Consider the following 12483-nt stretch of genomic DNA (forward strand, 5'->3'; position numbering starts at 1 on the left):
TGAGAGAGCATAACCACTGAGGTTCTGGATAGCAGAGCCTCAGTGAGACAGTTAGTCATAACACAGGTAACACAGTCAGGCACACTTATGAGCAGTGGGGCCCTGGCTGGCAGGGTCCCAGTGACACATACAACTAAAACAACATATATACAGTGAAAAATGGGGGTAACATGCCAGGCAAGATGGTACTTTCCTACAATGATATAGTACCTATATGATATAAGTGGTATAGTAGGAGCTTTGCATGTCTCCTAGTTCAGCCTTGGCTGCTCTGCTATAGCTACCTCTATCAGCCTAAGCTGCTAGAACACTACCAATCTACTAATAAGGGATAACTGTACCTGGCACAAGGTGTAAGTACCATTGGTACTCACTATAAGCCAGGCCAGCCTCCTACATAGCAGACCATCATCAAGTGCCACAGCTCCAACCACCGGCAATGGGGCAAGGTTACAGAGACACAGTGGACCCAGGCCCCTGGCATCTCCCAATCCAAGGCTGCACCAGACCTCTGACAAGGTGTCCAGAGCTTCTCCACCTGGATAACCGAAAACACCATCAGTCGCCCGGCTGAAGTTGGCCAGATTCAACAAAACCTCAGGACAGGCTTGCTGGTACACCCCAGAGCTAAGAGCCTCCAAGTGCAGCTGCTACCAACTCAAGAAGCAATGGAGATCCACAAAGAACCTTTCTGACAGAGCCATTTACAAAGCAGCCCTCAGCAACTACCACCGCCAAATCAAGGAAGCCAAGAGAGCAGCCATCACAGGCAGCATTGACCCAGCCACCAACCACATGAAAGTACTAATCAGATTAGTCAAAGAATACTCCTACCTAGCTGCCACAGAGAACACTATCCACCCTTTCCAAGAACTCTGTGACACACTCTTTCGACTCAGTCCTCCACCTCAATGGCCTCAACCAACCAGCGCACACCAGCCTGATCACCGCTCACCACGCAGTCCACCATCCACTCCGGAGCTCCCACCGACCCATTCCCCACCATCTGTTCAACCTCTGAACCAGTCACATATGCTCCCAACTCACCAGCATCCTCAACACCTCCATTGTCACAGCAGTCTTCCCAGACAAATGGAAAAACGAAGAAATCAGACCCCTCCTAAAGAAACCTTCTGCCAACCCCAGTGAACTCAAAAATTTTAAACCAATCTGTCTGCTCCCTTACCCTGCCAAAGTTCTTGAGAAGGCCATAAATCAACAGATCACTGAATACCTAGAACAAAGCAACCTGCTTGATAACTCCCGGATGACATCAGAGCTCTCCTTGATCATAGGGAGACCATTGCCCTGACCCTCCTTGACCTCTCAGTCACATACCACACATCTCCCACCACACCCTCATAAACAGACGCCACAACATCGGCATACAAGAGAACACCCTCAAATGGTTTGCATTGTTTCTGACAGGACCAGTGGGCCCAATTGGAACAGGCTGTAAAGGATCTAGAGGATGCTCACATTCATACAGGCGCTCCTAAAACACACCATCAACTGACAACAGCTCGTAAACAACTGAATGCCTTGGATCTAGACAGGGCAAAATATACACTCCTATGGACAAAACAAAAATATTGTGCCGGGGGAATAAAGCAGGCCGTCTACTTGCGCAGTGGCTTTGGGCACACATTTTACAGCAAAGGATACCAGAAATAGAAGGCCTGCAGGGCACTCATGTCCATCAGAATGAAACAAATCTGACATGAAGGTGAACCTTTTTACTCCTCTCTATACTCAGCAGATTTGCTAGACACAAGGGCAACTGAGGAGAACCTAGCCGAGGTGCATGTTGCTCGGCTCTCATAAGGTGAATCTTCCAAATTGGACAAGAACATACAACAGACCAAGGTACTAGCGCCTTTGTAACGCATGCCAATGGGAAAGGCACCTGGTCAAGATGGGTTTACTTGTGATTTCTATAAAACCTTTGAGACCATCCTCGGCCTGCTCCGGGCTCACCTATTTAACTCTTTTAGCAATATGGGTACTCTTACATACACCATGAAATTGGCCATCACAATCGTTCTCCCTAAGCCCGGTAAGGAACCAGTGCACTGCCTGTCATACCAGCCTATATCTCTACTAAATGCGAATGTAAAAGATTTCACTAGTATACAGGTGCCTCGCCTAGCCCCATATATGCAAGGTCGCATTGACCCAGGCCAGTCCAGTATTGTACCTGAAAGGGTAGTAGTGACAACACCAACTGCCTCTGCCATCATTTAGATAAGGCACACCAAGCGCGCTTGCCCATGCTGCTTCTGTCAATTGATGCCCAAAAGGCTTTCAACCTCATCTATTAGCCATACCTCCAGCGAGTCCTTACCGGGTTTGGGCTTCATCTGCGGTTCAGATGATGGGTTGGCTGTAGTTACGACCACCCTCAAGCACAGGTCAGGGTCAATGTTCTACTGTCCTAGCCCTTTGAGATAGATCGGGGCACACATCAGGGATGTCTGCTGTCCCTGCTTCTATTTGCCCTCTATATGGAATCTTTCATCGAAAAAGTGTGGCAACACATATAACGGGCATACTAATGGGAGAAAGAGACCACAAGTTAGCCATAGATGCTGACGATGTGATGGTCCTAGTGACGCAACCACTTGCTTCCTTGTCACACTTTATGGGCGAGATGGAGGATTTTGGGTGTTCATGAGGCTTTAAAATTAATTGTCATAAAACACAGACACTTAATATAACAATCCCGACAGTGGATCAGGCAGCCCTGGAGAGTCTCTTTCCGTTTGACTGGACCTCCCATGGAGTGGAATACCTATAACTCTGAATTTATTTTACCCTTGGGTGCACTGCCCAGGACATTTATGCTTTGCTTCTCTCTAAAGCTAGAACAGACTTATCCGCCTGGAAGAAATATACCTTGTCATGGTTTGGCACTTGCCTGTGGTTAAGATGACCTTACCGCTACAACCACCTGCGCAGGTCCTAGACAAATTACAACACCTGCTAAAAAATTCCATATAAGCCTATAAAAAGGCAAGAATAAATAGTGCAGAAACAGACATACTTGAGTCAGGCAGAGGGGGGTCTGGGTGTGCCGAACTTATTGAGGTGCCATCAAGCCACTCAACTCAGGTACATGGTGGAGTGAACCAGGGTGAGCACTGAAAAAAACTGGTGCTTCATAGATAAGTCTGTCGTCTGGATATATATCTGGAAAATCCAGAGGCTTCTTAAATTACATCGCCCACTGGAAGCAGACCTCTCCCTAGTGGTTAGAGCTACAATAGGGGTGTGAGATAAGGTGCAGGAACGACACCTCCTCTTGTCCCGTGTTTCCTCCTTAACTCTGCTACTGGGTAACCAGGACTTTCTCCTGGCAGCCCAGAGGAATGCATTCCTGTGTTGTCAGGAAGACAGCTGTAAGAGGGTGGGAGACCTCTTTGATCTGCAGGGGATCATGGACTTCGCTCAGCTCTGGACTGACTGTGTCTTCCCTCCTCGGCATACTGGCAATACATTACCTTTGTTATTGAGTGATGCAGCCCCAGATGCAAACTCATGCCAGCTGGCCTCTAACGCCCTTTGAAAAATGGCTCCTTTCACTCCAGTCAGACAAACAAATTCTATTGGATATTTATACATTTCTATTCAACCCTACCAATCGTACCAAAACTCCAGCACAACAGAGATGGGAGCAGGAATGTGAATGAGTATCCACCCCATGGGAATGGCAGGACATTGTGCATCGAGCATGTGCCTCAGCCTGCAGTACGGCACGTAAGCAAATATTGCTAAAAATAGCTCACTTATGGTATTGCACACCAACTGAGGTGGCCAGATGGATGCTGGGTGGGGATCCTAATTGTTGAAGACACTGTGGCCAAGTTGGTACTTTAACACATCTTCTCTGGAACTGTCCCAAAATATAGAAGTTCTGGCCGTATGTCCTTGCAGATGTTGATAAAATGTATGACAATGAATTACCTCAATTTCCTAGCTATATACTGTTAGGCCTCCCAAATGTTTTGAAAGAGGGTGGGCTATTACATTGGCTCTAGATGCAGCTAAACAGGTGCTGCTGTCCCACTGGGGTACTGATGCTGTACCAACACACCTAGATTGGCTTTACAAACTGTGGGAGCTCCTTGGGATAGAGAAACTTACTGCAGCGGCTAACCACACCCTACGACAATTCGATAAAACTTGGGGTCCCTTTATACAGTTCTTATCGGGTGATTTTCAAGAGTTAACATGCCCCATCTATGTTTGCATACTGTAACTCATGCACTGAACCACCCCCCCCCCAAGCAGCTGATCCCTTCCAGATTTGCTCAATTTGGGTGACCTATCACGTAACTCTTGGATCTATTGAGCCTGTCCCTCCTCCTCCTTGCCCATCCCTTCCTTTATCCTCAACCCTTTTGACTACGTTATTCAGTGGTGTTATTGTTTTCTTTGTTTCCACCAGCCAGTGGATGTAGGTGGGATTTGTTGTACTTTTGTCTGGCTAAAAACAATAAACAGAGATAAACCGAAAAAAGAAGGTTTGGTCCTGGCAAAAGAGTTATTTTGGCAGGTCAAAATGGCAGTATAATCTTCACAAGTAGGCTCTGCATTGGCAGGCCTGAAGCAAGTTTAAAGGCCTACTTCAGTAGGTGGCACAACCAGTGCTACAGGCCCAGTAGCAGCATTTAATTTACATGCCCTAGGTACATATAGCACACTTTAGTAGGGACTTATAAGTAAATTAAGTATGCCAATTAGGGATGAGCCAATACATGCCTATTGGGGAGAAGCCAATGTTACTATGTTTTAGAGGAGAGAGCACAAGCACTTTAGCACTGATTAGTAAAGTAAAGTTGTAAAGTCTGCAGTGTAGGAAGCTGTCCGGATGTGGTGGACACCTATGGTGTTTGCACCTTATACCAGGTCCAGGCAACCACTATTAGTTAGTGAAAAGTGTCTAGGAAGCCAGAGCTCTCTAGTGTTAGCTGTGGTGAGCAGCCAAAACATATCTGGGAGGAGTGTAAAGCACTTGCAATACCACAGTAGTCACACAGTAACTTATCTCACATGTAAGGAACCACACAGTGTTGCAAAAAAGGTACTTTATTACAGTAACACTGAACTAGATGACTTATAGGCAGACCCCCAACTGTAATTAAGTATACACTATAGATACACATGGTAAGCACTAGTAATTAGCATAGCAAAAACAACAAGCATTGGTGTGAAATAGCAGAAAATAGCTGGGGCCCTATGGCGAGCCAAACCGTATGCTAAAATAGTGGAATGTGAAGTTAGGTCCCCCACCCAAGGATGTGGAGTAGTTATTAGGGAGCTGGGAGAACTTGGAACCCCCAGAGGTGAGTACTTAGATGACCCCCAGCGACCAGGAGAGCAGAGGTAAGTTACCTGGTCTTCCCATAAACCAACAAGGATACTTGGAAAAGGAAGTTTGCAAGAACAGGACCAGTCCAGTGGAACCCAACGGTGGATTCCAAATGAAGAGGACCTGCAAAAGAAGGGGATAGAGTCGAGTCCATGCAGGAGAGTCCAGGTGGAGCAGGATCCACTGCCCAACCTTCTGTGGAAGAAGATCTGGGTTGACGGTGGAAGATGAAGGTCAGCTGTGGAGCCCAAGAGCTGCAGAGGAGTCCCTGAAGTCATGCAGAAGCTGTCCCACACTGGTTCGCAGATGGGTCAGGGGCCAGGAGGACCACCAACCAGCCTTGGCAATTGCAAATCTGGAAGCGGATTTGCAGAGCTGAAGAGGACCAACAAGGTCCAGGGGACTCAACCTTTGGAGGGGAGTCCGAGCTGACCCTCAGCAGTCAGGGGAGCCAGCAGAAGCAACCATAACCTCCACAGACAACCCACTGGCAGCAGGCACAGTAAGTTGCAGTGAGGCCCCATCAGCACACCTGGACAGGAGTCCCATGTTGCCGGAGCAGCAGACAGGAGACTGTCCTTGCAAGGATAAAGTGCTGGATGCCACGGCTACTTGGAGCCTGAAGATCCCTTGGGTCAGGAGTCAGCAGGACTTGGTTGCTGTAAGAGTCACGGTGCACAGGGATTCTGTCCTGCAGAGAGAGGCAAGGGCTCACCATCTCCGAAGTAGGATAGAAGGCAAACCCTGGAAGACTGGTAGGAGCAATACTGGAGGGTCCTCTAAGGAGCCCACAGAGTGCAGGAAATCATGCCACCAATACTGGAGTTAGTATTGGAGTATGATTCTGACATGTTTGATACCATGCCTAGGTTCAGAGTTACCATTATGTAGCTGGACCATAGTTAGTGACCTGTGGCCAGTTCACAGGTAGAATGGCTTCCCTGCACTTACAAAGTCCAGTGTATTATCATTAGGTATCTGGTCATGGAATATAGGGGGCCTTAAGTCGAAGCTGGAAGACGCAGAGGTTATCAAATTCCTGGGCACTTTCGATATCGTAATGCTGCAGGAGACATGGGCAGTTACGAACTTTCATCTAATTGGTTATGAGGAATTTGATAAGCCTGCAGTGAAACACAACATGTTTGGAAGGGCAAAAGGAGGTTTGTCAATCTATATCAATTCCATGCTTGGGGCGAAACCGTCCAGAGGTCAGATGGGAGATCAGCCCTTCCAGTGGGTTCACTTGGATGGCTGGGAAAAAAATAGTCATGAACCTTTGGTCCTGATCAACGTGTACATTAACCTCAAAAAGAAAAATGCTGGAAGCCCAATCTAATCTCAATCTATTCCACATCCCAAGTGAGGATCACATACAATTAGCGGTTCCACTGCCCATTCAAAACCTACCACACCGAAGAAAGAAAGATAAAATTGGCGATATGCTAATTAAGAGCTGTGAGCTAACAGCTTTCTTTGCATTAAACGGGCGGTTGCCATCAGACTCACCCCCGGTCTGGAAAAGAGCCACTGAAAAGGTGGTTTCATACCTAGATTATACCTTGGTAAATGCCACCCTATTTAAATTTGTGAGGGATTTCAGAATCCAAGATCACCCAGAAAGTGATCATAACCCGCAAATGATTACAATCCAGACTCAAGTGCCTATCCAGGAAGAAACAAACCTCCTCAAAGGGGAGCTTCGTTCTGAAAATCTAAAGCGATTAAGATGGAGCTCACATTCGGTCGCAGCTCAAGCAGAGGAAGCGGTTGTGTAAATTGGAAGCCATGACCAATGATCCACTTATGGCAGTTGCTATATGGGAGTCCTTCACTATAAGCCTTATTAAGCAGTCTCCAGTGAGGGGCAGGTTTAAGGGGGCACACGTGGGATACAGAAATAGCATACTCATGCCAGGGGCAATACGACAGAGGAAATCGGGGGGGATAGGCTTCTGAGACAATTGCAGAATCATCCGACTGATGGATCAATTCTAAAAACCCTAAGGAAAGAAAGGACCCTACTAAAGAGGGAAATTTGGCTTTTTAAAAGATCAAAGCAGGAAACATTATGGGCAAAATTACATTAGGCATTGACATTGGCAAACACTAGCCAGCTCTGGAGCTTGATTAACAGCATGGAAAAAAAAGGCCCCAGAGCTGCGAACAACGCGAACGTCACAGAGGAGGCATGGGTGGGATATTTGACATCAACAGATACTGACTCATCTCAATGAGAGATGATTGTGGATAGGTCTGAGCTTCAGGAGCCAATTACCTTTAGTTCACTTGAAAGAATCAAGATAATAGAAAAAACATGCAGAGATTGCGCTCCTGGACCTAATGGCCTTCCACAGGCTCTATTTACACAATTTACTTCAAGATGGGCGGCTTTCTTCACCATAATGTTCAATTACATCCTAGCAACAGGCTCTGTCCCAGACAGTTGGAAGGACTCAATAATCGACCCCATTCACAAGGGAGGGAAGGTTTCCTTACCTTCCAATTATTGTCAAATCGTCCTTTTGGATTCAGACTTAAAATACTTTTCCATAGGAATCCTGCAGCACTTGGTACGGTGGGCCGTGGACAAAGGAAGGCTCCCCATTTATCAAACAGGTTTCACGAAAAAATAGGGCATGGTAACAAACCTCATGGCATTAAGTCTGGTAATTAATAGAGCAAAGGCCACAGGGATACCCCTTTACATGTGCTTTGTGGATTTTTAGGCTGCATTTGATTGTGTTCTACGAGACAAACTATGGATAAAATTACAGCAGTGGGGGTTGCCGGAGAATCTACTGAATGCTATTATTATGCTCTATTCTAACACCTGGGTAAAAAGTGGGAGTTGGCTCGTACTTACCCACACCCATCAAAACCCCTGTTGGTCTGTGTTCTAGCTCAGCTTCTTTTTAACCTGTAGATAGCGGATTTATTTCCAGCCCTGGATAAACAGCCAGCTCACCCACCAACCCTGGGGGATAGTCAAATATCCAACCTACATTATGCTGATGTCCTGCTGCTGCTCAGTAATTCCAGAGTAGGCCCACAGAAACTCCTGAACAATCTAGGAGGATATGTGTTGGCTAATGATTTAGAGATAAATTATGGGAAATCTAAAATCTTAAACCTACATCACACCGTAAATGGTATTTGAATGGACAGCATATTGAGGAGATAGTAGCATGCACATACCTAGGGATTAAGATTGACTCTAAAAGCACATTTGCAGGCCACAAAGTAATTAGGCAGAAGGCACAAGCTTTAAATCGGGCCTTTGGAAACTTGACAAAGTCCATTCTTGGGCGCCCCTTAAAGCCGACGACCATGGTTATGAGAGCAAAATTACTTCCAACTCTTGCATATGGGTCAGAAATAATGAGATGGACGGAGGTGGCCATACTAGATAAGCTACTAGTGAAATCATATAAACAAGTTTTTCAACTACCCAGATTGGCTTCTCCAGCCCAAGTCAGATTGAGATTTTCACTAATAAAGCAATCATGGGCAAGGCCAGCATTATTTGTCAAGGGCTGTTATAAACTACATTTAGCCCCTAAAGGGACTTTCTCAAACTTAGTCTGGCAGGAAATCAATCTCAAGAGGGGCAATGATATCTTTAAGGGCTATAGGAAAAACGGCATAGCCCTGCTGAAGCTGGGCGACCTGTGGGGCAGCTCACTGCTGGCGCCAGCTTTCAGAAAAGCAGTTAACAAATCAGCGAGGATTCTAAGCCGACGAGGAGATATGGGAATTCTATTGAAACGATCATATGGCTGGCTAATCCTAAATTCATATGCATTGGACAAGGAATCAGGCATTGGACAAGGAATCAGGTATCCTGTCCGCCCCATTCGCCCGAAAAACTAAACAGAGCCTCTTACGGCTGGGAGATATACAAACTCTTGACTTCCTACCAAAATGGAAAAGAGAGACCGGGCTGCAACCAAAGGTATGCAGACTATGCCATCAGTCCAGTGAGACCCTAATCCATGTGGTTTGCATCTGTCCAGCTCTGGGAAACCAGAGAAGGGAACTACTGAAAGGAGAATTTAATACCCTAGGAGTTCGATCCTGCAGGTCGGCTGTTATGACAGCTCTCGACTCAAGTAACGAAAAGTTAAATACCCAATTCCCCATGTGAACAGTCCAGCCCAAACTGCCAGGCCAGATCCTCTCTGGACCGGAAACAAGCATCCTAGGACCATTTTCAGGGTATTACCCTTCATCAGCCAGACTAGCTTGAATCCAGTGGCATAGTGAGCCAGGGACCCACATCTGGGCATATCCGGCACACTTATGGCAACAAAAGCAAATAAACACAAATGATGGATGGAATGCAGAATCAATCAAACATTCACCCCCAGTCACAGATCTGGGTTTAATCCATCAATTCTTTTGTTCACCATGCCACCCCAGTATGGACCCAGCCATATGCAAATCAGTCTTGACCCTGGTCCCCATGGGAACAGTCCAGCCCGAACTGCCAGGCCATATCCTCCCCGGACCGGAAACAAGCATCCTGGGACTGGTTGCAGGGTATCAGCCAGGCTAGCTTGAATCCAGTAGCAGTAGATACCCTGAAACTGGTCCCAGAATGCTTGTTTCTGGCTCAGGGAGGACCTGGCCTAGCAGTTCGGGCTGGACTATTCCTGTGGAGAACAGGGTCAAGACTGATTTTCACATGGTTGGGTCCAAACTGGAATGGCATGGCAAGCAAAAAAACTGATGGATTAACCCCAGATCTGTGACTGGGGGTAAATTTCGATTTGCTCTGCATTCCGCCCATCATCAGTTGCTTTTGCATAAAGGGTACCAAGGCACCCAAATTTAGAGGCAAGAGCACAATCACTGGGGTCCTGATTAGCAGAATCCCAGTGAAAACAGTATAAGCACACAGATAACAGGCAAAAAGTGGGGATAACTATGTAAAAAAATAGTGACTTTCCTACAGCAGAGTCCTAATATCAGGAAAAAACAAGTTTCAGAAAAATGGAGGAGGAAGGCAAAAGGTTGGGGAGAAGACCACCCCAAGGCTGAGAGGTCTAATAGTGCAGGCTCATTTGCTACACTTGTTCTTTGTGTGACGCTTGGTTGTTTCACCATGATGGCAAAACCCCACCTTGAAAATTGTTTCAGCACCACTGTTTAGATATAAGGGATCCTCTGAATGTGTGACGGACCACACTCTGCCAACTGTGCCAGCACCACCTGATGAGTGGTGGCTTGTCCATTGGGTTATAATGCAGGCCCTTGCGTTGAAGGGGGACCCCCATCACTTCCAGTGACCTTCCTAGCCCTCAGGGTCCCCCCTTTAAGTCCAAATCCTCTGTGCGCTATGGGAGGCTCAGGCAGCCCTCATCACAGTCTGCAGGGGCGCCCCATCATTTGTGTTACACCACTGTCTGTCCAGTACAAGGGCACCACAATCTCTGCTTCAGGTATGCCCTATTTAGAGTACTCCTCTAGATACTGTGCTTCCTGACCTCGATCCTACAAGCAGGCAGAGATCTATACACTGGGAAGAAGGAGACGAGGATCTTCGCCTGTTCTTAAATGAGCAACCCCTCTAAATATTCAAGAGTAAATGCCTGGAGAGATAAATGGTTCTGGAAGGCTACATTGACAAAGAGTGCCATCATCAGTATATTGTCAACATTAACACACAATCACTGTTATCTAATATGCCACCAGGGAGATACCACAATACTGCTAGGGCCCAACTGGTTACAACAATCTAAGCAGTGCTTAGTTTGTAAAACAATTATACTTTTGCCCAGCTCTTCTCAGAAGCCTGAAATTCACCTCATGCCTCTTTAATTGACTACCAGACACTCCCTGTCCCTTTATTTCACCACTTCAGGTGTTTGTTTCCTACCTTTATGTTGTTTTTTCTGTCTTTATCTACCTTCTGCCTTCCCTTTTGTACATTTTTCTCCCAGGACATGTCCCATGAGACAAAATTAGTGCTGGTCTCCAACATTAAGAGCCGATGGGCTCCACCAGCAACCATCTGCTCAAATTAAGCACTGAAACCACTTACCTGGTTACACACAGGCTTATGCTTGAGGCCAGGTTTAGTCAGGATCCGCTCAAGCTGTTTGATATTGAAGTTGGACACGCCGATAGACTTGACCAGGCCTGCATCTTTGCATGCTTCCAGGGCCTAGGTGAAGAAGAAAAAATAGCCTTAATTTCATAGAGAAAATCCACTGGCTCTGTGATGCTCTACAAGTAGAGGTTTTTATGGTGAAAAATGTAGGCATCTATGTTTGCCTGAGACTAACAGAGTAGTCCTCGGGTCCTGATCATTGCAAGGTATTTGTAGGATGCAGGATGGGGTCGAATCTAGCCACCTGTGAAGGACCAGAATGTGTTGTATTATTGATGCTTAGAACCGTGGCACAGTGAGCCTTGAAAAACTAAGGGTCATACTTATATGTCACAGAGAAAGGGTAGGAATGCTCCATATTTAAAAGAATATGGCGCCTTTCTCTCTTTTCCCAGTATTGGCTACCTAGCGCCAATGCCAGAACCCTTTCACCAATGTACAAGGTGCCTGTGCTGTAAGGAGGATTGTTTTCGTGTAGGAAGGGGCACCTTCCTGCACAAAAACAATCCTCTGAGGCACTTTATCCTTTCTATGCATTCTGCAGAATGCAGCACACATACACAGAGGCAGTAACAAGGAGAAATAAAGATGTTTCTCTTTGTTACGCCTGACTTGGGAAGGCGTATCATTTTGGCGCACTCCAAGGTCTAACACTTCCTGTAAATCTGGTAATGTGTCAAAATCCAACACCCACGCACCACCCATGGAACACCTCCCTTGGGCAGAGTAGCGCAAAGCAGCAATTTGTACTACACCAGATTTATAAAGCCATTCAGGGTTATGCAAGTTGGCCTTTATATATCACATTTTGGGTTAAGCGTTACACATGCACCACATTGCTTGGTGCAAGAGCGATGTAACACCAGTTAAAAATAGGCCCCTAAATGTTCAGCCTCAGGAAACCAGGAAACCTCACTGGTAAGACAGCCCCTACAACAGAATTCATTTCTATTATTTGTGTAAAAGGCAGTGAAGTACAGAAGCTATATATGTGTTA

At 46.3% G+C, this 12483-nt stretch overlaps 1 protein-coding gene across 2 annotated transcripts in view; it reads right to left on the reverse strand.

Moving 5' to 3' along the window:
* The window catches only part of LOC138287510 (prostaglandin F synthase 1-like), a 546660-nt gene that overhangs the window by 253496 nt on the left and 280681 nt on the right, over nt 1-12483 (reverse strand). For both annotated transcript variants that reach the window (XM_069227976.1, XM_069227977.1), the window contains one exon: nt 11418-11540. In XM_069227976.1, coding sequence (XP_069084077.1) covers nt 11418-11540 — 123 coding nt within the window. The remainder of the gene's footprint in view (nt 1-11417; nt 11541-12483) is intronic.

This window comes from Pleurodeles waltl, chromosome 4_1, assembly GCF_031143425.1.
Source record: "Pleurodeles waltl isolate 20211129_DDA chromosome 4_1, aPleWal1.hap1.20221129, whole genome shotgun sequence".
NCBI classification, from domain to species: domain Eukaryota; kingdom Metazoa; phylum Chordata; class Amphibia; order Caudata; family Salamandridae; genus Pleurodeles; species Pleurodeles waltl.